The 23,027-nt window shown below is 42.2% G+C and overlaps 1 protein-coding gene across 2 annotated transcripts; it reads left to right on the top strand.

The window, feature by feature from the left end:
• Window positions 1-467: 467 nt before the first annotated feature.
• On the top strand, window positions 468-22,923 carry TBP (TATA-box binding protein). 2 transcript variants are annotated; one of them, XM_074990205.1, is made up of 8 exons: window positions 468-539; window positions 3,342-3,584; window positions 10,739-11,061; window positions 12,348-12,435; window positions 15,245-15,336; window positions 18,431-18,598; window positions 19,913-20,007; window positions 22,327-22,923. In XM_074990205.1, the coding sequence occupies exons 2-8, from the start codon at window positions 3,531-3,533 to the stop codon at window positions 22,404-22,406; spliced, it is 900 nt and encodes a 299-aa protein (XP_074846306.1). In that variant the 5' UTR covers window positions 468-539; window positions 3,342-3,530; the 3' UTR covers window positions 22,407-22,923. The 2 variants fall into 2 exon arrangements, with proteins under 2 accessions (XP_074846306.1, XP_074846307.1); XM_074990206.1 differs by having other exon boundaries at window positions 488-539; window positions 3,361-3,584.
• The last annotated feature ends 104 nt before the right edge of the window (window positions 22,924-23,027 follow it).

Raw genomic sequence — 23,027 nt, 5'->3', positions numbered from 1 at the left:
TAGAAATCATTGCGTGTATGCTGTTCTTAAAACAGGAGTGACAAAAAACACAGTGTGATGTTATCTTTTAAGGACTGTCTCGTATTCACATGCATTGCAGCTCTTGAATTACTGAGGTGTTTTTACCAAATGGGAAAAAATGGCTCTTGCTGTTTTGGTTGAGGACACCTGCACTAGGGCTGATACAGGCATGGGGGCGGGGGAGTTACAGTGGCTGGGGGCTGCGCCTCCCCGGGCTGGTGGACTCTGCAGCTGATGCTTTTTGCGTTGCTGTGTTGTCTTTGTGTGCACTGGGCTCCCTGGCACTACACAGCCCCCGGGGGGCGGCAACGGCAGCGGCTCAGAATCTCTCCCTCGGGTTGGCCTATGCATCCCCCACCGCCGGGCTTTGCCCTCACGCAACATGGCCACTGCGGGAAAGGCGGTGCGACTGGCGGAAGTGACGTGTTATGCGTGCGCCGGAGGAAGGGGTGGGGTCCCGGTGGAGGTCGCCGCCAACGCCGGGAGTGTGGCGCGCCTGGAGGGAGCTGCCGTGGCAGGTACGGAGCCCCTGAGCTGGGCACATCCGGCGGGGCTGCGGCTCTGTGGCGGGGTCCGGGCGACGCGACGCGACGCTCCGCTCCCTGGGCTGCGCGTGCGTCTCCCGGCCCGACCCGCGCTGGGTCCGGCCTCCGCCTCCCGGGTGTTCCCGCCTCCCCGCCCCGTCCCGCTCCTGCTTCTCGCCCACGCGGGGCGGCCCCTGCCCGCCGTTCCGGGAGCGCGGCGCGCCAGGGGTTGGCGGCCCAGCGCTGTCCTGCGTAAACCTCCGTAGGCAGGAGCGGGAAGCGGCGCCCCTTGCTCTACCCTTGGTGCTCCGGCCTTTCTGAGCCCCGGGCTCTTGACTAGGGGAGTCGGAGACAGGCTGGTGGGCCCCGGTGAGTTAATCATTATAGCAGTTTCCGCAGCCGCGACCCTGACTCCTTGGGTGTGGAGATGGACCGGTCACTACACTGGCTGGTCTCTTCCCCCATCTGCAAAATGGGAGCAGTGCAATACGGAGAATCAGACTTGCAGAGTAGCCTGAGGAGATTATTTATTTGTTAGTCAAATAATATACCCTGGGGTGTCCATGATCATGCACAGATTGAAAAGGAGGACAAATCAGGCTTCATTGCAGTCTTGCATGTATGGGTTAACGTAAGTGCCCCAGGACTCTTGTTTTTGAAGATATAGACTAGCTCGGCTACCATTCTGATAATTATGTATGTCATTAGGCGGGTGTTCTGAAAATTATTAAGTGCTTTGAAAATGAAAAGTGCTATGAAATTACCAAGTGGTGTTACATAGCCAAATCTCCCATTGAAATTAGTGAGATATTCTTCCAATACATGTGTTGGTTCAGGCTCTCAGTATATATGCAAATTTGTGTTTAAACTGGTCTTGATGTATTTTCTTATGCATTATTAGTATTAATGTGCAGTAATAAGGGGGAAATCTCAGTGGCGTTGAAGGCAGTTTGTCCTCAGAAGTCCCTTCTCTGGAATTTGTTCCTTGCACAAATGTAGCTAAACTCAAAACAGACCATATTTACACTGTTGCAAGACCTTTATCTAGTCTTCCTACTTACTGTGGACCCTGAAATCCTTGGTATTTAGACTACACTTTTGAAAATGTTCTCTGCCTTTTTAAAGTTCCAGTGCTGTGGGCAGGGGGTGTAGCGTTGTGTTTGGTATTTTTTCACTTGGGTAATTTACCCTACCATGACGCAATCTGGGTACTTTTTATGGATGGGAGCAGTGCAGATAAATGTAGTGGTAATATATTTTATCATCACACAAAAGACCACCTATTTGCAGCTTTTGCATTGTTACTGCAAGTTCATGCTTAGGTGCATTAGCAATAAAAATAAAAATAAGCAGCTGAAAAGGTTTTCTTCAAACTCAAATAAGTCTGAGATTTCAACCTAACATCCAATTATTGGAGGAAGCTGAAAGTTACTAGAAGAATTTCACAGTGGGACGTCCTATTTTAAGCTATGTTATTGCTCTATAATATGGGAAAATCAGAAGATGGCTGTGTGCATTAAAAAGATGTGCTTATGTCATTTTTGTCTAACTTTTTCTCTTCTGTAAGGTGCATGTGAGTCTTTGAAATTTTTGTTTCATTTTTGATCCCATTGGCAAAGATTTTTTTTATTCTTTCTGATCTTTTTAATAAAGTCTTTCTATTAAATCGTTTCCAACAGCCCATGCCTCAAAAATAACCTCACAACAGCAAATTATGTACAAGTGTAAGGACTTGCAATCTTAGTTTCAAGATAGCAAAGTCAGTAGATTAATAAAATAATTTTTAAAGCATGTAGAAATACTGTGGTGCCATTTTAAAAATAGATCAGATTCCACTTTCAGTTGTTCTAGGCACGTTAATGTTTAACCGGTGAACTGCCCACCACAGGAAAAGGGATACTACAGCCCTGTGGGGAGCAGCCATGGACGCTGGTGCACTCTGGGTTCCCCCCAGCACACCCTGAGCAGGGCATCTGGGGAGCCACTCCAACCTCTGCTGGAGTGGCCTCACCAGCCCCCTCCACCTTTTCAGTTGGTTTACCAGTTAAATATGATTTTACATCCCCATGTCTTTCCAGGGCATTCTTTCTTAAAATCAATGGATTTGAGCTGGTGCAGTTGTTAGAAACTTGGCCTGCTGTGTTTTGGAAGCACTACTCAAAATATGATAAGCTATAGATATAATATTGACATTATTTGTTATCTTGGTAAAATTTGTGCCACACTTGAGTGTCTTATGTTAATTTGAAAGCTGAGATGTAATCTTTTAATGTAATGAAGTCTCGGGTAACCTGTAAACGTAGATTTCTGCTAATGTTTAAGGTTTAAGTGAAATATATTGTGTGTTTTGGTTGCAATGTTTGTAATCATTACAACCAAAGGCTTAGTGCTGCAAAAAGGGTGTGTCTACATTAGAAAGGTAGCATAGAGAATAACTAAGGCAATGGAAAGAGTTTTTCCATCTGAGAGGCAGTAGGTAGGGTTGATGGTAGATTCCTCCCCAGAATCCATCTAGTGCTTTCTGCATTGGGGTTAAGTGTAGAAGGAGGGAACTGTGTGTCTCTGGTGTGAAATTTTCACATTCCTGAGCAATGTAGCTTTCTAGTGTACAAAAGCTCTTAGGTATGTGGCTGGTGCCTCTGAATTCAGTGAGCCTGCTCATTTGAGTAAGGCCAAACACATGCCAGAGTGAAGTTTCCAGGACAGCACTATATGCACAAAGGTTACATGGCAGCTGGATGTAATCAATAATTTTTTAAATGTATGGTTATCAAAAGGCTCCTTTTTCCCTTTCAGTGTTTGAATTGTATTTTAGACGTACTACGCAGACTTTTCTGGAGCTGATGTTTTCATAACACTTCAAGACTGGCTGAGAAACTAGTTGCTGGCATGCTGTAGGAGGGGGAAGAAAGCCCTGAGGGTGTGGAATTACTTTTACTGAACTGGAGGAATCATTTCTATCTTGACCAAGAAATCATTGGAATCATGGATCAGAACAACAGTTTGCCTCCCTACGCCCAGGGATTAGCATCCCCTCAGGTAAAAACAAGAGATTTAAAATTTACTTGTGAGATGAATTTTTCTGAAAGATTTCAGCTTCTGGTATGTAATCTGTCTTCGTGCTTATGGCTGTGAAAGATTGTTTAGAACCTAGCAGCATGAATGTGCTTATTTATGACTGCAGGGTCTAATAGTTGTTGCTTTTGGAACTACTCTGTATGACAACAGGTTCTAGGATAAGAAGCAGTAATATGTAATCTCTGGAGTATTGCCACTATTTCATCCTCATACGTGGAAAAAAAATTTTTAATTGAACTGTAATTTCATTACAGTTGGGTTTTTAATGGTATTCCCATCTTCCAGATGATTAAGTACAATTGCTTTGGAAATACCAAATTTTCTTGTGTCACTTGCATATCTAAAATGGAAGATCATTCATGAGACATTAAAAAAAATTAAGTTGATAAATAATTACAACAACTTTGTGTGTCTTAAAGCCCTCTCTCTTGTGCATGCATCAGAGAGAAAGTTAAGTTTTTTTGCTCCTCTGTTAATATTTATAAGGATCTTTTCAGTAAAGAAATATTCATCCTTGATATAATTGACTTTAATGTAAATATGGTGTGTATTGGAAAAGGTGAAATGGATGAATTTGCTTACATTGTGCATCTGAACATTTAAATAGTTTTTTTTTTTAATTTCAGTAAAACAAATGTCACATCCATGCTAGTGGTAACATTGGAAATCATTGTGTCTGGAATGCCCATCACTTGGAAATGTCATTGTAATTGGCTCTCCACTTAGTTTCTTTGCTCAGATAACAGAGCACTAAATTGGCATGAGCCTGCACTCCCTTTCGATTTCAGGAAGTACTCTCCAGGTCACATTCTGAAGCATAGTTGCAGGGTGACATGAGGAAGCTAGTGCTGCTAATGCTGAGCTTCGTCTTTTATAAAAGGACAACTTCAGTCTCCAGGGCTTTTAAGCAGGCATTTTCCACAAGCCCCAGATTCACTGGTGTGGGGGCGGGGGGTGAGATCAGTTCCACATTAGCGTATTGTTCAGGAAACAAAGTTCCGGAATATACTCTCAAGAAACTAGCCCTTCGCTGGTTTGTGAAGAGGAGTACTAGACTGGACAATCTAGCAGAGATAAAAATTGTTCTTGGTAGTGTGCAGTCAGATGAGCTTCTAAGACAAAATATGGACCATGGGCTGAATTTGGTCTGCCTAACACTTGGAGTCAGCTGATGGCCTGCATGCTACAGTAAACCCTCTAGATGTGTCTTGGGTTAATGCAGCTGTCACCCCTAATGGGAGCAGGGAAACTGCTCCTGTCAAAGGCAGTAGCCTGACCCTTGCCACCCCTGACAGGAGCAGTTTCCTAATCTCCAAAGTGGTGACGAGCTGGGAACCAGGCAGCACTGCACTTACAGAGATGAGAAACTGAGCAAGGCAGCAACCCTAGTTAGCTTCCTGACTCCACAGAGTGGAGGGGAGCAGGGAGCCAGGCTGCTCCCAGTTCCGGCTCCCCTCCACTGGCCAGAGCCAGGAAACTGACCAAGGCTGCTGCACTGGTCAGTTTCCTGGCTCTGCAAGGGGAGGGGAGCCGGGAACCAGGCTGCTGCCTGGTTCCAAGCTCCCCAAACAGCTCATGGCTGGTCAGCTTCCTCGGTCTGGCAAGTGGTGGGGAGAGGGGAGCCAGGCTGCTCCCTGGTTCTCTGCCACTCTGGGAGCTGGGAAACTGACAAGTGTGATGGGCTGGTCAGTTTCGCAGCTCCTGCAAGCCCTGGGGAGCCAGGAAGCAGGCTGCAGCTTGGTTCCTGTGTCCCCTGGGCTTGTGGGAAAATTCAAGTTGCGCAGAGGGTTGCAGGAACTAGAGGCTTTACTGTATTTATATTCCACAGCCGAGGTGGTGTCGGGGGACTGGGAGCTGTGGGCTTTTTCAGTAGCTGCAGGAACCCCAAGTGTTGGCCTGGTGGTAAGCTAGCAGTGGGGTCCTGGGAGGCCTCTAAATATTAGTAACATAACATAAGAACGGCCATACTGGGTCAGACCAAAGGTCCATCTAGCCCAGTATCCTGTCTGCTGACAGTAGCCAATGCCTGGTGCCCCAGAGGAGGTGAACTGAAGACAATGATCAAGCCATTTGTCTCCTGCCATCCATCTCCCGCCTTCAACAAAAGGCTAGGCACCATACCTTACCCCTTGCTAATAGCCATCTATGGACCTAACCTCCAAATATTTATCGAGCTCTTTTTTTAAACTCTGTTAGAGTCCTGGCCTTCACAGTGTCCTCTGGTAAGGAGTTCCACAGGTTGACTGTGCGCTGTGTGAAGAAAAACTTTCTTTTATTAGTTTTGAACCTGCTACCCATTAATTTCATTTGGTGTCCTCTAGTTCTTATATTATGGGAACAAGTAAATAACTTTTCTGTATTCACTTTCTCCACACCATTCATGATTTTATATACCTCTATCATATCGCCCCTCAGTCTCCTCTTTTCTAGACTGAAAAGTCCCAGTCTCTCTAGCCTCTCCTCATATGGGACCTGTTCCAAATCCTTAATCATTTTAGTTGCCCTTTTCTGAACCTTTTCTAACGCCGGTATATCTTTTCTGAGGTGAGGAGACCACATCTGCACGCGGTACTCAAGATGTGGACGTACCATAGTTTTATATAGGGGAAGTAAGATATTCTTTGTCTTATTTTCTATCCCTTTTTAATTATTCCTAACATCCTGTTTGCTTTACTGACTGCCGCTGCACGCTGCATGGATGTTTTCAGAGAACTATCCGCTATAATTCCAAGATCCCTTTCCTGATCTGTTGTAGCTAAATTTGCCCCCATCATATTATATGTATAATTAGGGTTATTTTTCCCAATGTGCATTACCTTACACTTACCCACATTAAATTTCATTTGCCATTTTGCTGCCCAATCACTCAGTTTGCTGAGATCTTTTTGAAGTTCTTCACAGTCTGCTTTGGTTTTGACTATCCTGAACAGTTTGGTGTCATCTGCAAACTTTGCCATCTCACTGCTTACCCCTTTCTCTAGATCATTGATGAATAAGTTGAACAAGATTGGTCCCAGGACTGACGCTTGGGGAACGCCACTAGTTACCCCCTTCCATTGTGAAAATTTACCATTTATTCCTACCCTTTGTTTCCTGTCTTTTAACCAGTTCCCAATCCATGAAAGGATCTTTCCTCCTATCCCATGACCACCTAATTTACATAAGAGCCTTTGGTGAGGGACCGTGTCAAAGGCTTTCTGGAAATCTAAGTATCCTATGTCTACTGGATCCCCCCTGTCCGCATGCTTGTTAACCCCTTCAAAGAACTCTAGTAAGACGTGACTTCCCTTTACAGAAACCATGTTGACTTTTGCTCAACAAATCATGTTCCTCTACGTATCTGACAATTTTATTATTTACTATTGTTTCTACTAATTTGCCTGCTACTGATGTTAGACTTACCGATCTATAATTGCTAGGGTCTCCGTTAGAGCCCTTTTTAAATATTGGTGTTATACTAGCTGTCTTCCAATCATTGGGTACCAAAGCTGATTTAAAGGATAGGTTACAAACCAGCGTTAATAGTTCCGCAATTTCACATTTGAGTTCTTTCAGAACCTTTGGGTGAATACCATCTGGTCCCAGAGACTTGCGACTGTTTAGCCTATCAATAAGTTCCAAAACCTCCTGTAATGATACTTCAATCTGGCACAGTTCCTCAGATTTGTCACCTATAAAGGACAGCTCAGATTTGGGAATCTCTCTAACGTCCTCAGCCATGAAGACTGAAGCAAAGAAATCATTTAGTTTTTCCACAGTGGCATTATCTTCCTTGATTGCTCCTTTTACGTCTCTCTCGTGCAGGGCCCCACTGCTTTTTTAGCAGGCTTCCTGCTTCTAATGTACTTAAAAAACATTTTACTATTGTCTTTTGAATTTATGGCTAACTGTTCCTCAAAATCTTTTTTGGCTTTTCTTATTACATTTTTACATTTAATTTGGCAGTGTTTATGTTCCTTTCTATTTTGATCACTAGGATTTGACTTCCAGTTTTTAAAAGATGCCTTTTTATCTCTCACTGCCTCTTTTACATGGTTGGTAAGCCATGGTGGCTTTTTTTTAGGTCTCTTACTGTGTTTCTTAATTTGGGGTATACATTTAAGTTGGGCCTCTAATATGGTATCTCTGAAAAGTTTCCACGCAGCTTGCAGGGATTTTACTCTAGTTACTCTACCTTTTAATTTCTGCTTAACTAACCTCCTCGTTTTTGTGTAATTCCCCTTTTTGAAATTAAATATCAGAGTGTTGGACTGTTGCTGTGTTCTTCCCAACACAGGAATATTGAATGTTGTTATGTTATGGTCACTATTTCCAAGCGGTCCTGTAATAGTTACTTCTTGGACCAGATCCTGTGTTCCACTCAGTACTAAATCAAGAATTGCCTCTCCCCTTGTGGGTTCCTGTACCAGCTGCTCCAAGAAGCAGTCATTTAAGGCATCAAGAAATTTTCTCTCTGAATCCCTTCCTGAGGTGACATGTACCCAGTCAGTATGGGGATAATTGAAATCCCCCATTATTAGTGAGTTTTTTATTTTGATAGCCTCTCTAATCTCCCTTAGCATTTCAGCATCACTATCACTGTCCTGGTCAGGTGGTCGATAATATATCCCCAGTGCTATATTCCCATCAGAGGAAGGAATTGCTATCCATAGTGATTCTGTGGAACATTTTGATTCATTTAGGATTTTTATTTCATTTGATTCTATATTGTCTTTCACATACAGTACCACTCCGCCACCCGCTCGACCCGTTCTGTCCTTCCGATATATTTTATATCCTGGTATGATAGTGTCCCACTGATTGTCCTCATTCCACCAGGTTTCCGTGATGCCTATTATGTCAATTTCCTCCCTTGATATGAGGTACTCTAGTTCACCCATCTTATTAGACAGACTTCTAGCATTTGTGTAAAAACACTTTAAAAAACTACCACTATTCGTATGCCTGCCCTTCCCTGACATATTGGATTCTTTTACATGTGATTTTTTTTCTCATCTGATCTGGCCCATACTCGATCATCTCCCTTCTTCTCTTTCTGACTGAATTTTAGAGAATCTCTATCAATGGAGTCTCGCCTAAGAGAAGTCTCCGTCTGATCCACATGCTTCTCCGAACCAATCGGCTTTCCCCCATTTCTTAGTTTAACCACTGCTCTACGACCTTTTTAATGTTTAATGCCAGCAGCCCGGATCCACCTTGGTTCAGATGGAGTCCATTCTTCCTGTATAGGCTCCCCCTACCCCAAAAGTGTCCCCAGTTCCTAATAAATCTAAACCCTTCTTCCCTACACCATCGTCTCATCCACGCATTGAGACTCTGAAGTTCTGCCTGCCTACCTGGCCCTGCGCGTGGAACTGGAAGCATTTCTGAGAATGCCACCATAGAGGTCCTGGATTTCAGTCTCCTTCCTAGTAACCTAAATTTGGCCTCCAGGACATCTCTCCTGCCCTTCCCTATGTCATTGGTACTTACATGTACCACGACCACTGGCTCCTCCCCACTACTGCATATAAGTCTGTCTAGATGCCTCGAAAGATCCACAACCTTTGTGCCAGGCAGGCAAGTCGCCATACAGTTCTCCCAATCATCACAAACCCAACTATCTATATTTCTAATGATCGAATCACCCACTACTAACACCTGCCTCTTCCTAACAACTGGCATTCGTGGCTGCTACCATGCTGCCTGGCTGCCACCTGCAGTTCCTGAAGCTCTTTAAAAAGCCCACAGTTCCTGGTCCCCTTTGCTACCCCAGCAGTGAATATAAATAGTATGTCAACCAGATGCAGCCAGTGGGTGGGATCTAGTCCATGGACCGTATCTTACACACCCCTGGAACAGATAGTGTTGAATTTTATTACTGAGAAAGGTGTGGCCTCGACACCTTTCTACAATTCATAGAGTGGTTCCCCAGCAAAAGTTATTGCCCTCCTCTGTTCTAAGGCCTGGCCTACATTACAGAATTAGGTTGATGCAAGGCAGTTTATCTCAATCTAATTATAGAATCACAGAAAAGTAGAACTAGGAGGGGCATCAAGAGGTCAAGTCCAGTCGCCTGCCCTTATGGCAGGGCCAGGCACCGTCTATGTAATCCCTGTTAGATATTTATCCAAATTGTTCTGAAGCATCTCCAAAGGTGGAGATTCTACAACCACACCAGGCAATTTATTCCCATACTTAACCACCCTGATAGTCGCAACATTTTTCCTATTGTCCAGCCTAAACTCTGTTGCTCCAATTTAAGCCCATTACGTAAGGGTCTCTGCTAATTCTTCACCCCTGCTGACGTAACTGCTCTGGCTGATTTAATAACTCTACCCCCACAAGAGGTGTAGAATCAATGTTGATTGCTGCAGTGTCAACGTAGACCTTGTTGCTTATATCAACTGTTACTGTCTGCAGAAGCTGTCTCATAGGCTACGTCTAATCTTTTGAAAGAGGCCCTTCTGGAAGATCTCTTCCGAAAGAACTTCTTTCACAAGAGTGCGACCACACACAAAAAAGCAGCTCAAAAGAGTGCTCTGCTCTTCTGGAAGAGAGCATCCACACAGCCCCTGGCTCTTTTGAAAGAATGGGCCAGGGATGGAAAAAAAAAATCAGGTGCCCTGAGGACAGCTCTTTCAAAAGAAGGGCCCCGAGAGGTGTCCACGCGCGTTTTCTTTGGAAAGAAGGTGCGTCTCCTGAAACAGGAGAGGAAGAGCGGTTTCAAAAGGAGCGCCATATTCATTCGATCTACTTTCAAAAGAACACTTTTTGTGTGTAGAGGCTCCATGGGATCTTCTGAAAGAACTTGCTAGTGTAGATGCAGCCACAGCATCCCAGTCAGTACAAGTGCTCTTGGTGAGGGCACTCCCTGCTGACACAAGGCGTTTAGTGTGAGCACGCAAATGTGATTTAATTACGACAACAGCGGTATGCCAACAGACATGAAGTCAACGCCATTTTGGAGTGTAGATGCACCTTGCGTATTAAGTTCTAACAAATCCCCCCTTTGAACTGTACAGATACCATTCTTGTTCTTGAACTCATACAACAGATGTTTGATTTTTCTCAAAAAAAAAAACTAAATTGGCTCAAGAGAATTCATGCTTTATTCTTTATATCTTCTTCTCTAGGGTGCCATGACTCCCGGAATTCCAATTTTTAGCCCCATGATGCCCTATGGAACTGGACTGACACCACAGCCTGTCCAAAGCAGCAACAGTCTGTCTATTCTTGAGGAACAGCAGAGGCAGCAGCAAGTAGCACAACAGTCCACGTCACAGCAGGCAACACAGGGAACATCCAGTCAAACGCCACAGCTCTTCCATTCACAGACTCTTACTACAGCTCCCTTACCAGGAACCACACCACTCTATCCCTCTCCAATGACGCCTATGACACCAATAACTCCTGCAACGCCTGCATCTGAGAGCTCTGGGATTGTGCCACAGCTGCAGTGAGTGTGCTTTGTATGTTTTAATGGTACATTCCCTCCCAGACGATGAGCCTTTTAAAGAGGTAGTGAATTTAAAACTTCTGTGAGCATGGGAGTGTGGTATTACAAGTGGGACTTCTTGCTGACCTTTGTTAGCCACATATCCAACATACGCCGGGTTGGGCTGCATAATGTCATGCTCTGTCTTTGTGGTTGTTTTGTAATACTGTAACTGTTTTTGGCTATATGCCATTCAAAAGCTCAACAAACCTGGTGTGAAATGTAATCTGAACTGACAATCTAATGTGGAGAGAACCCTGATAGTCAACTATAGATAGAATTGTCCCATATATCTTGCCTTATTTTCTAATTTACTACTGCGTATGAATTTATGTTCAGGGAAGAAAAATGTAGAAGTAGTTCAAGACATTGGATCTGAAAATCTTTCTCATTGTGCTTGGCAGTAAAGGGGAAAAGCTAATTAGATTCTCTGTATTTTGTTATGGCAACTCCTAGAAAAAAGTGTCAATAGGCATTTTTACTCAAAACAACATTATTTTTGAGCACACGTCATTCAAAAGCGATGCAAACACAACTTGGTTCTCTAAGGCTACGTCTACACTAGCCAAAAACTTTGAAATGGCCATGCAAATGGCCATTTTGAAGTTTACTAATGAAGTGCTGAAATACATATTCAGCGCCTCATTAGCATGTGGACGGCCACAGCACTTTGAAATTGACGCGGCTCGTCCAGACGGGGCTCCTTTTCGAAAGGACCCTGCCTACTTCGAAGTCCCCTTATTCCCATCTGCTCATAGGAATAAGGGGACTTTGAAGTAGCCAGGGTCCTTTCGAAAAGGAGCCCCGTCTGGGTGAGCTGCATCAATTTCGAAGTGCTGCGGCCGCCTGCATGCTAATGAGGTGCTGAATATGTATTTCAGTGCTTCATTAGTAAACTTCGAAATGGCCATTTTGAAGTTTTTGGCTAGTGTAGACATGGCCTAAATGTAAACAAAAATCCTTTATTTTTAATGGTTGAGAAGGAAGTGAAACTTGTGACACCTTGGGAGAACTGAGAGAACTTTAACATATTTCTGTGTGATCCTTGGCTACCATTTTGTGGTAGAATAATCTTTTGGTGTAACTTCATCTTGGTCAGCTGTGTTAAACTACAGCTGTATCTGACCAATCAAACCTGCTTGTACAGCAAAATCTACGTCTCGAGTCATGTCCAGTTTAAAAAGAGATCCCAGGAATTTTTTTTATTAAATCTAGCCTGGCCAACTGTCTCTTTAATTTGTCTTCAGGAATATCGTGTCCACTGTGAATCTGGGTTGCAAACTTGACCTAAAGACCATTGCGCTTCGAGCCCGAAATGCCGAATACAATCCCAAGGTAAGAGAGATGTGTTTGAGTTGAATGGGGAACAAACTTCCCACTAGCCATCAAAGAAACAAGTCTTCAGCATAGTCTACATCAGCCATTGAATCCATCCCACAGGTCACCTCAAGCACAGAGCAACCAGCCACTGCTTTAAGCAGCTTCCTGCTCCATGTAGCTCTCTACCCTGGATACTGGGATGCACAGGGAGGCTTTGTGTACTGCTCCTGTGCCCTTGCAAAAGATCTCAGCTCCCATTGGCTGGTTTATAGTTACTGGAAAATAGGAGGTGAGAGATTTTTTTTGGGGGGGACAGAGCCCTTAACCACTTTCCAAATTATTGGAGTAGTTTATTTCCCCCGCGCGCCCCCCCCCTTCCTCCCGGCAAAAATTATTGCCCCTCTGATCTAAAATTTTAATCTTAAAATTTTTGCTCATAGAATTCTACCTGCAAAACTCACTTATTGTAGGTCTTTATATGAGGGGAGAAAAGGACCTCATAAGAAGAGTTTTCTAGTAGAGGTTACATTGGTTCCAGACTGAAGTTGTACTGGAAAGAATGTTTTCATACTAGTATATCTGTGTCTGCTGCTGGTATGAAAACACCAGCAAAAATTATGCCCCTGATCAATGCTGCTAGATTGTCAAAAGTTTCTCACGTAGATCTGTCTGTAGTAGTTCAAACAGGGAGTCAGAGATTTCCTGATCTCAGGGGCTCCTGCCTGATCAGTTTGGAACTGACCAGTATAAGTACCGCTAGATTTATTCCATTTGAAAGCCATGTTTTGTTACTGCTTGGATGTAAGTAAATTGCTTAGTGTATTGAGTTTTAGGCATGTTTAGAACAATTGTAAACATGCTGTTTGCCTGTGGATTTAATAAAGGAATTTGTGGTTAAATTACTTTTGTGGTAATACCCTGCATAAATAATAATTAAACTGTGGTATTGGAAATAATTTTCCTAAAAATGTCATTAAGGTTTATCACAAGCCCGTTTCCACACAACCGTTCCTTTATTATCCAAAGGCCACGTGGTGCTGGTTACAACCAAAATACGAACATAAGCATATCTATACACCTACTTCAGTACATGTCCAAAAACTCACAGTTGGACCATTCCTGGGAGACCCCTTCCTTCCATGGCATAGTTTCAGAGGGCTAAAGAAAAGCCTGGGCATAACGCCGAGAACATTACTATTTTTATGCATAATTAACAAGTGACATCATTGCTGATTATTGGACCTTAGCTGAATTCAGTTGAAGCAATTTAGGGCTGCCTCCTGCTTTGTTCAGGGTTATTTCTCTCATCTGACTTTCCCATATTTTTTCCAACTAATTATTTACTGCACTGGTGCTCAGTTAATGGTTTCCTTTTTTCCAAAAGTTAAATAAGATAATGCTGGTACTGCAAAGAGTAACTACAAGTTTAACACAAACGATCCTTCCTTCTCATGAGTTCATTCTTTTTGGTCCCAAGCTTTGAGCCTATAGCCCATGTTAAAATCTAAACTCAATTTAAAACGATAGTTCAATCAAATGTGGTTCTATATTCTCACACATGGAGATGAGCGCCCAGAACTATGATTAAAGATGCTACTGATGTGTGTGTGGAGTAATTCACATGACTTCCATTGACAAGAATTTGGCTTCTGGGTTCCACCCATGACTAGCCGTCTGAGGTTGGATGATCCTAATTTGTGTGTGTGTTTCTCGTCAGTAAAATGCAGATTATAATAGTTAAAGCTTTGCGCACATACAATTTAGGTACGTACCTGTTGCCACAAAAATGATCAGTGGATATCTGCATGTGGATAACCGGCAATATAAACCAACATCCACACATTTGCAGGTTTCTAGGTACAAAATTTGTATCTGCATCTGAAAAATGAGCCATGGACATCTGCAGATGCAGAAACCTACAGTTATAAAGCAGATGTCTGTAGATTTGCAGGAGTCTAATAATAGTTGTACGTACTGAGCATGTTGTGGCTTAAAGAGACAAAATCAAACTTCTGTTTGAAAATTATTAGTTGTTACAAGTAACATTCATATAACTGAAAGATTGCGGTTTTCCTCCACGTAGTTTACTCAGTGCATGTAACAAAAAGCTGTGTAAAATAATTTGTTCCTGTTTTATAATACAATTTCGTCTTTTGTTTGTATTAGTCTTTCACACAATAAGGATATGTCTACACTGGCCCCCAACTTTGAAGGGGGCATGGTAATCAGGGTAATGAGCGATTACTAATGAGGTGCTGCGATGCATATGCAGCCCTTCATTAGGCTAATTCTCCCCCACAGCAACTTCAAAGTGTCAACCTTTGAAGTGCCGGCATGCGGCGTAGCTGTGGGCACGTCAGCGTGCCTTTACTCCTCAATTTTGGGGAGTAAAGGCACTTCGAAGTGCCTGTGGGTATCCACATGCTGGCACTTCGAAGTTTGACACAAGTTTCCGGGGGGGAGAATTAGCCTAATGAAATGCTGCATATTCCCTGTAGCACTTCATTAGTAACCTCCCATCGCCCTGATATTACCATGCCCCCTTCAACGTTGGTGGCAAGTGTAGAAAAGCCATAAGAGAAATATTTTTTTAAAAAAAAGGAAAGCGACTGAAAAAGTAGATGTGCAGGGAGTCGGTCATACAACTTAAAGTATTTCATTCATTTTTAAAATTGTTCATCAAGTTGACAGCTTTTAGAATAAGGAGGGCTGCCCGAGTGGAAAGTACTCTAAGTTCATACAGTTTAAAATCTGGTCATGCATTTATTTGTATAGAATTCTTCCAGTTATAATATCACTGACCGTTTCAAGTTATGTATTTCAGCGTTTTGCTGCTGTCATCATGAGAATAAGAGAACCACGTACTACTGCCCTTATATTCAGCTCTGGAAAAATGGTGTGCACAGGAGCTAAAAGGTTTGTGTAACTGTAACTGTTCATTAGTCATTCTGTAATTCAGAATCAGATGACCTTTCCAGTTTACAGTGTTTACTTGCATTGGACATACCTTGCTGTACAAGCAAGCTGGCAGCCCGCACCCAGCTTTCCAAATAACTGATTAAGTTAGAAGAGCATTTTAGGTGTGTGTGCCATAGTCCAAATGGAGTGCAGGCATTAGAAACGTCTATGATTTTACCTGTTTGAATGAAAACAAAGTGCTCGTTTTAAAAATGGAATGTCAGAGGCACAGAATTGTAGGTGTGCACGAATGCCTCTTGAGAAGTGCCTGACTGCATGCAGGAGAGTGATTTAACTTCACTAATTTCCCATCATGCATCCCGAATAATCATGATGTCTCTGACAGGTTGCTTTGTTCAGAGGCCCCTCCTCTTGGACCTTGACACTGCTTCCTAGCGGTGGCCAAACGGGTCCTATAGAGTGAAGCAAGATATACTCCATATTCAGTCTGGGCAGAGCATGATCGCTGAACTGCGTTCCCAGTGCTACCCTCTGATTTTCCATTGGTGTGAATGCATGGCTGTACAAAATGGTTTCCCAAACTGGGGGGGAATGAAGAAATTCCGTTGGGGGGGGCACGAGGTGACCCAGATCTCCCCATTATTCCCCCCCACCCCTAGAAAGAGCCGACCTTTGCTTCTGGCTCTCAGCCCCTGCCATTTTACGTGGATGACCCAGTGCAGCCACTATAAAAAGCGGTCAGACGGCGAAGACCCGCATGCAAAGATGAGTGAGTGTGGGCAGGGGAGGAGGACTAGGAAGATGGGGTTAGATGTGGGGCTAGGGGTGCCTGGCTCAGGTAAGGGGTAAGAGCTGGTAGTGCCTGGCTTTGTGGGAGGGGAGGGGCTCGGGTGGCCAGTCAGCTTGCAGGATTCACAGGGCTTGGGCGGCTGGCCCCAGCATCGCAGGGCTCAGGTGGCTCAGGCTGGCAGCAGGCAGCTGGCTACAGTAGCATGGGGCTCGGGTAGCTTGGGTGCGTGGCTGGTGGGTGAGTGGGTGGCTGGCCCCAGCAGCGTGGAGCTTGGGCAGGTGACTCTGGCAGTGCAGGTCTCAGACGGGTGGGGCAGCTGGCATACCACTCAGGCAGCTGACCAGCTGGGGGCTGCACCAGGCACCTGCAAGGAGCCAAGGAAAACTCTTTGTGCTTATTTTTAATTTTAAATAATATTTTTATAGTAAATTACAAATTGAATTTTTTGTTAAAAAGGGGTGTGGATGATGGTAAAGAAGAGGTGGGGGGGGTGAGGGTTTCTCAAAAATCAAAAGGGGGAGGGCGTGATGTTGAAAAGTTTGGGAATCACTGCTTTACAACATACATGATCATTAAATCCAAGCAATGAAGATATTATAATTCTCCACGGACAAATAGTTTAATACCTATAGCTAAGTGACTCCAAAGAGAGAGTATCAGTTAGGATTGTTTATGGAATAAGAAAGCATTGAAAGTATTTTGTAACTTTCAAATGACATGAATTTTGTTGAATATAAAAATCCATTAAAAGGAAAAGCCTAGTTTAAGGAAAAAGTTGAAGAAGATCCACATGTTCAAAAATATTCACAAACTCCTTGGATTTAAAGTTTAGCTATGACCACATGGCTTACCTATATTGTGTTTTGATAAAATATCTAGCTAGAAATAGGCAATATTGTGTCACTAGCAGAATACTGGAGAAATAAGGTGGGTGATGTAGTATGTTGTTGAACCTACTTCTGTTGATAGAGACAAACTTTTGAGCTTACAAATGTCTCCATGTCAGACAAAACTCCATTTAAAATATACTAACCTTTCCTACCTTGTTTCTCTACTTAAAATATGATACTTACCTATTTTTAATCTTTTCAAAACTAAAGAGTGAAGGAATTTAATTTACCAGATCAGGTCACTGCTTGAACAAGACGTGTGTTGTCCAACTTTTGTAACAGGCTACTTGTCATTTCAAGAGCCCAAATGGACTACCAAAATGTTAGACCTCTACTATCTGAGTGCATTTTTTTAATTTGCTAAACAAATATAGTTCAGTTTTAATGAAGTGTTTTTTACTGTTGAGTTTTTAAATCACATTTAATTTAATAATTTTAAATCTTGAAAGCAATCCATCCTGTCGAGATTCTCCATTTGACTGATTGCTGACTTACGTGATTTTGGACACTTTAACCTGTATGCCTCAGACTCCGCATTTGTAAAATTATCATATTAGCCTTACCGATGTGAGGGAGATTAATCTCTTGAGCGCTTGATAGCAAAGTTACATTAGGACGTGTTTGTTTACTTATATCAGAGATAGTCGAACTATGGATTGCGAGCCACAAGTGGCTCTTTAAAGGTGTGTCCTGTGGCTTTTTGTAGCACAAGACATTAAAATTCTGTGATTATTAACCAATCAGGATGCTAGCTGTGTGTTTAACCAATTGTTGTGGATAAAATATTTGGTCAGCCATTTTGCTGTGAAAATAATATTTATACAAAAACTAAATATTTGCTTTCATACTGTTTCAGTGTAACTATAAGTATCGTAAATGAAAGCATGAATTTACGCTATAGGGGCTCTTTTGGGTAAAGATAATGATTGATTGGGCTCCTCATCCCCTGAGATCTGAGTGTCACTGGCTTATATAGTGCTCATCACTGCATCCTAATGCTTTAGAGATTGACAAATAATTAAAATAGAGCTAGCCTCGGAGGCCGGGAGAAGCTTTATTTTGTGAAAGGAAAGACAAAGAGCAAGCAAAAAGGGAGGACAAAATAATCAGACTTGTGAATTTAAATACTATCGCTCCTTGTAGAGTTAAGGTGGGCAGGAGAGAACAGTAATCTGGTGGCATGCTGAGGGATGTGTAATACTTGTATTGTGAGTTTTTAATGAATGGTAAAGACCAAAGTGTAAAATAATTATTTTGAGGCTTCTGATAGGTTACTAACAGGATAGACAGCAACAATAGTTGCTAACAATGTGTAAAAGTATTTTGGTATACAGCTTCATACTCCTCATTCCCTTCAGTTTTTCCACATTTATATATTCATTGTATTTCCTCATGTGTTTTCTCCCTTCAGTGAGGAGCAGTCCAGATTGGCAGCGAGGAAATATGCCAGAGTTGTTCAAAAATTGGGCTTTCCAGCAAAATTCTTGGATTTTAAGATTCAGAACATGGTGGGAAGCTGTGATGTGAAATTTCCTATCAGGTTAGAGGGATTGGTACTTACACATCAGCAGTTCAGCAGGTAAATAAAAAATCTTCATGTGACCCACTATTGCTACACACTTGATCTACCGATCTAAATGGTTATACTGTATGGGTTTCACTGCTCCGTTGCCTCTGGTTTTGTCAGCCAGAAGCTAATCCACTAAAAGTTCCATCCTCACTAAATCTTTGTTGAGCCCTTTCCTGGTCAGTTTGTTTTGTAGTCTTGCACATGGAAGCAGAGGCACAGGCAGGTGGAGCTGCCTGCAACCATAGAACTCTGCAGGGAAACTGGCATCAAACGAACTGAACAGTAAAGACTGTGGTTTATCTTAACATTAAGATAATGGTAAGAATAGTAACGTAAAATTTGCCTAATTAAAACAACAAAGCACTGAAACTTTTCTTCGTTCTATAGGCCATGTGTACACTAGAGCAGTCTCTTTAGAGCATCTCTTCTGGAAGATCTTCTTTTGAAAAAGCATTTCCACGCACAAAAAAGCATATTGAAAGATCGATCCGCTCTTTCAATAGAGAAAATCTGCACAGCCCCGCTTTTTCGAAAGGACAGTCCGGGGGTTGAAAAGTCTGGCACTCTGAGGACTGCTCTTTCAAGAAAAGGGCCCTGCGGAGCGTCTCCGCCAGCTTCTCTCCTGCCCCCCCCCAAAAGAAGCTTTCAAAAGGAGGCACTCTCCTTGAGCCGGGAGCGGAAGAGGGCTTCCAGAAGAGCTGTATTCTTTCGATTTTTGGATCAAAAGAGTCCATTGTGTGTGGACGCTCCCTGTGTTATTTTGGAAAATCAGGACTTTTTTCAAAAGAACTTGCTTATGTAAATGCGGCCTATGTGTTTTTGTCCAAAATAGATTAAATAACATATTTAAATAGATGTTGGGTTGTGTTATCTGAACTAACAAGGGAAATGGTAACAGAGAGGTAGCCATGTTAGTCTGTATTCAGTCAAAACAAAACAGCAGAAATGTAGCACCTTAAAGACTTAACAAAATGATTTACTCAGTGATGGGCTTCTGTGGGACAGACCCACTTCATGCTCGCTCAGAAACTGAGCCATAAGTTAAGCAGTTACAACTAAGTCATTTAATTTTTAGCCTTGTAGTTTTAATAGCTAATTCCTTGTCAGTATATTTAATTCTTAGATACCACTGGTTTTGAGACATCAGTTACTAGTGCTAGAAGTTATGCCAGGAAAATCCAACTCTTTAAACGTCCCGATCCCAAAAAAAAAAGGTGAAGGTGGGAGAGCTGTTTTCTATCATTAAACATGAGTACATCTGATAAGCTAACATCAATTTCAGATTAGTTTGTTTTGCTTAACCTTCTCTCTCTTTCCTTTCAGTTATGAGCCAGAATTGTTTCCTGGCTTAATCTACCGAATGATCAAGCCAAGAATTGTCCTCCTCATTTTTGTTTCTGGAAAGGTAGTTTTAACTGGTAAGTAACCAAGCCAACAATATTGATGCTTTTAACAGTCTAAGGTTAGGCTACAACACCAAGAATATACATCTTTCTTACAAAGAGTGTATCTTGGGAATGCTGAACTACACTAAATGAAACTCTGGGATTTAAAACATTTCCAAATCAAAACAAAAAGCAGTCAAGTAGCACTTTAAAGACTAGCAAAATGGTTTATTAGGTGAGCTTTCGCGGGACAGACCCACTTCTTCAGACCATAGCCAGACCAGAACAGACTCAATATTTAAGGCACAGAGAACCAAAAACCATTTGCTCACCTTGATTGTCTTTTTCTGATTTGTCCTCCTTGCTTACTGTTTTTGGTTCTCTGTGTCTTAAATATTGAGTCTATTCTGGTCTGGCTATGGTCTGAAGAAGTGGGTCTGTCCCGCGAAAGCTCACCTAATAAATCATTTTGCTAGTCGTCAAAGTGCTACTTGACTGCTTTTTGTTTTGATAGTGTACAGAGTAGCATGGCTTCCTCTCTGTTACTATTTCCAAATCAGAGAGAGTATAAGTTAGTATTCAGTTTGCTGAGGTGGTGGACATGCTGTTAAAATGGGTTAAACACTATCCTTATTTTTACGTCTATTTTCTTCTGTATAAAATGGTGTGAACTTAGTTCATGTTTGCATACTGAAATTCCTACAAGTAATGTACAAATTCTACGCTATTGGAAGTGTGAAACTGTATTGATCATATGAAATCTACATGTTTTGGAGAGTTAGTCTGTAGAAAACTCCTTCTAAACAGTAAGAGCTAGAACCACCAAATTCGGTATACAGCTTCCTCTTATTATCCTAAAGCAATGTAAGTGTTTGGTTGTGCATGGAATGACATTGCTTTTCATAAAACTGAACAGAAAAGAGACAATCATCAGGCAGGTGAAAAGGTCTGGCGGGGGGTTCGCCCCCTCCCCTCCCCTCCCCCAGCTCTGAGTCTTCCATTCTCAGGTACCCTTTATGGAGGGGGCAGAATCTGTACCTGCCCCCCTCCAATCCCCCACTGTCCAAGATTCAATTGCAGGGACAGATGACCTGTGGCATTTTGCTCTTGCTCCCTGACTGGGACAGGAGAGGGAAGAGCGAGCAGCCCTGGTACAATTCTCTCCCCTCTCCCAATTCTCTATCCTGAGCTGCTCCTTACCACCCCCAACATTGACTCCACCACTCCCCACATCCACACCCCATACTTGGGGCCTCCACCCCACCCTTAAATTTGTTTCAGGTGCTGTTGTATCACAACATCTCTCCCCCAAGCTCCTGCCCTGTGGGCCCCTTCTGGGGGGGGGGGAGGGCAGAGGAGTGAGGGGTTGTGATATGACTGTACCTTTAAGAAATTTATTTTCCCCTCACAGACTGGACCAAAATGAGCCAGAAAAATTTGCTGAACTTGCAATAGGATTGCTTCATGAACCTTACAGGAAAGAGCTAAAATGGAGAAATTTAGAGGAGTGCTCTGGTTTGGCCTACAGGTTGAACTTCTCTAGTTTGGCATATGCTGGTCCAGCAACATTTGGGGTATGGCATTTTAGTTTAACTGGATGTCCACTTATCATGGGCGTGGCCAAGTTTCCAACAGTCCCATAAAGTTTTGGGTTTTGTACAGACACCTTCCTCTCATGTAGCTCTAATTTATCCCTCACTGTCTTCAAAGAGCCCAGTCTGCAATGGAAGTATTGGTAATACTACTAGGCAATATTGACCTCCCCTGGGTCAGCAAATTCACTGGTTTGGCTCCAGTCAGTTCCCAAAGGTGCTGGACTAGAGAGGTTCAACCCATAGTTAAATCAATGCTTAAGGTTTGAAAACTAAAAAATATTATTGCAAATCAGTATAGCCTATTTTTAGTAACGCATGCAACTTGAGTTTATAGGGATGAAAAAATAAAGTTGATAAAATTCCCATTTAAAAATAATAAAAATCACATGGAAAAATTAACCCCTTTAAGAAATCCAAAATAAAAATTAAAAAAAATTTTGAAAAATAGTAATTTAAATAAAGCATATACCTTTTCCTTCTATTTAAAAAAAAAAAAAAAAAAGCTTAATTGAGCTTATGGCTCTGAGCAATACCAGCTAAGTGTGCTACTATGTGATGACAGAAAATAAGTGAACACAAACTGAAAATCTGAAGAAATCCCAAGAGCGTATAGGAAAAAAGTGCAAACAGGAAGAGGCAGTCTGAGTGAGAGAGAGAGAGGTCTTAATTATACAATATCTGGGTCAAAACTAATAACTAATCATGAAAAGTGAATGTTACAGCTTTCACAAATGTACTTTCTAACTTTTGTTTCTAGGTGCTAAAGTCAGAGCAGAAATTTATGAAGCATTTGAAAATATATATCCTATTTTAAAAGGATTCAAAAAAACAACGTAACAGTTTTTAAATACTTTCAAAGAAATTCTCGGGGTACATTGTAAAAGGTATTGAGTATGGCACAGTAGCGAAAGGAGATGGACTTACAGTTACAAACTGCAACAACTGTCGAAGTATTTTCCAGTTAGTGCCTACTTCCCTGATGCTTACGGGAAATTGTATTATTTTTATCGATTGTCTACTGAATTGCGATGAGTTGCTTTACTGAGCTGTTCTTGGAGCAGCTTGTCCAAGTTTTATTTATATTTTATCTTTTGATTGGTTTTAATGTCAATTCTTTTAGGCATCTACAAATTGGTAAGTTGGTTTGAAACAAATGCAACCCTAATGACAAATGTATGAACCACTTCAATTGCTGGGTGTATATATATTTTAGGCTTGCTTTCATAAATGTTTTTAATAATCTTACTTCAAGTTATGCTTTTTAAAGGTTTTGTTCTTCATGTGTATATTTTTTTGTGCCAGACATTCCCTCTTTCCAGTGTTCGGCAGGACAGAATAAATCTATTAATGACAATGGCTGGCTGTATATATTCCTCTTTTTGGAAGATAAATGTTTTTTGGCACTATGTACATTAAATACTGTTTATAAAACTATGACAAGACCCTTAATGACTTTTT

This window comes from Carettochelys insculpta, chromosome 3, assembly GCF_033958435.1.
Source record: "Carettochelys insculpta isolate YL-2023 chromosome 3, ASM3395843v1, whole genome shotgun sequence".
In the NCBI taxonomy this organism is placed as follows: Eukaryota; Metazoa; Chordata; order Testudines; family Carettochelyidae; genus Carettochelys; species Carettochelys insculpta.
Note: the sequence above shows the minus strand (reverse complement) of the source record. Positions and strands in the feature narration are given on the sequence as shown.

Bases quoted from the DNA above. Each gene is read 5' to 3' on its own strand.
- TBP (XM_074990205.1), top strand. From the start codon at position 3,531: ATGGATCAGAACAACAGTTTGCCTCCCTACGCCCAGGGATTAGCATCC. The intron at 11,062-12,347 runs GTGAGTGTGCTT...ATTTGTCTTCAG, and splicing joins GGGATTGTGCCACAGCTGCA to GAATATCGTGTCCACTGTGA. The intron at 18,599-19,912 runs GTAAATAAAAAA...CTTTCCTTTCAG, and splicing joins ACACATCAGCAGTTCAGCAG to TTATGAGCCAGAATTGTTTC.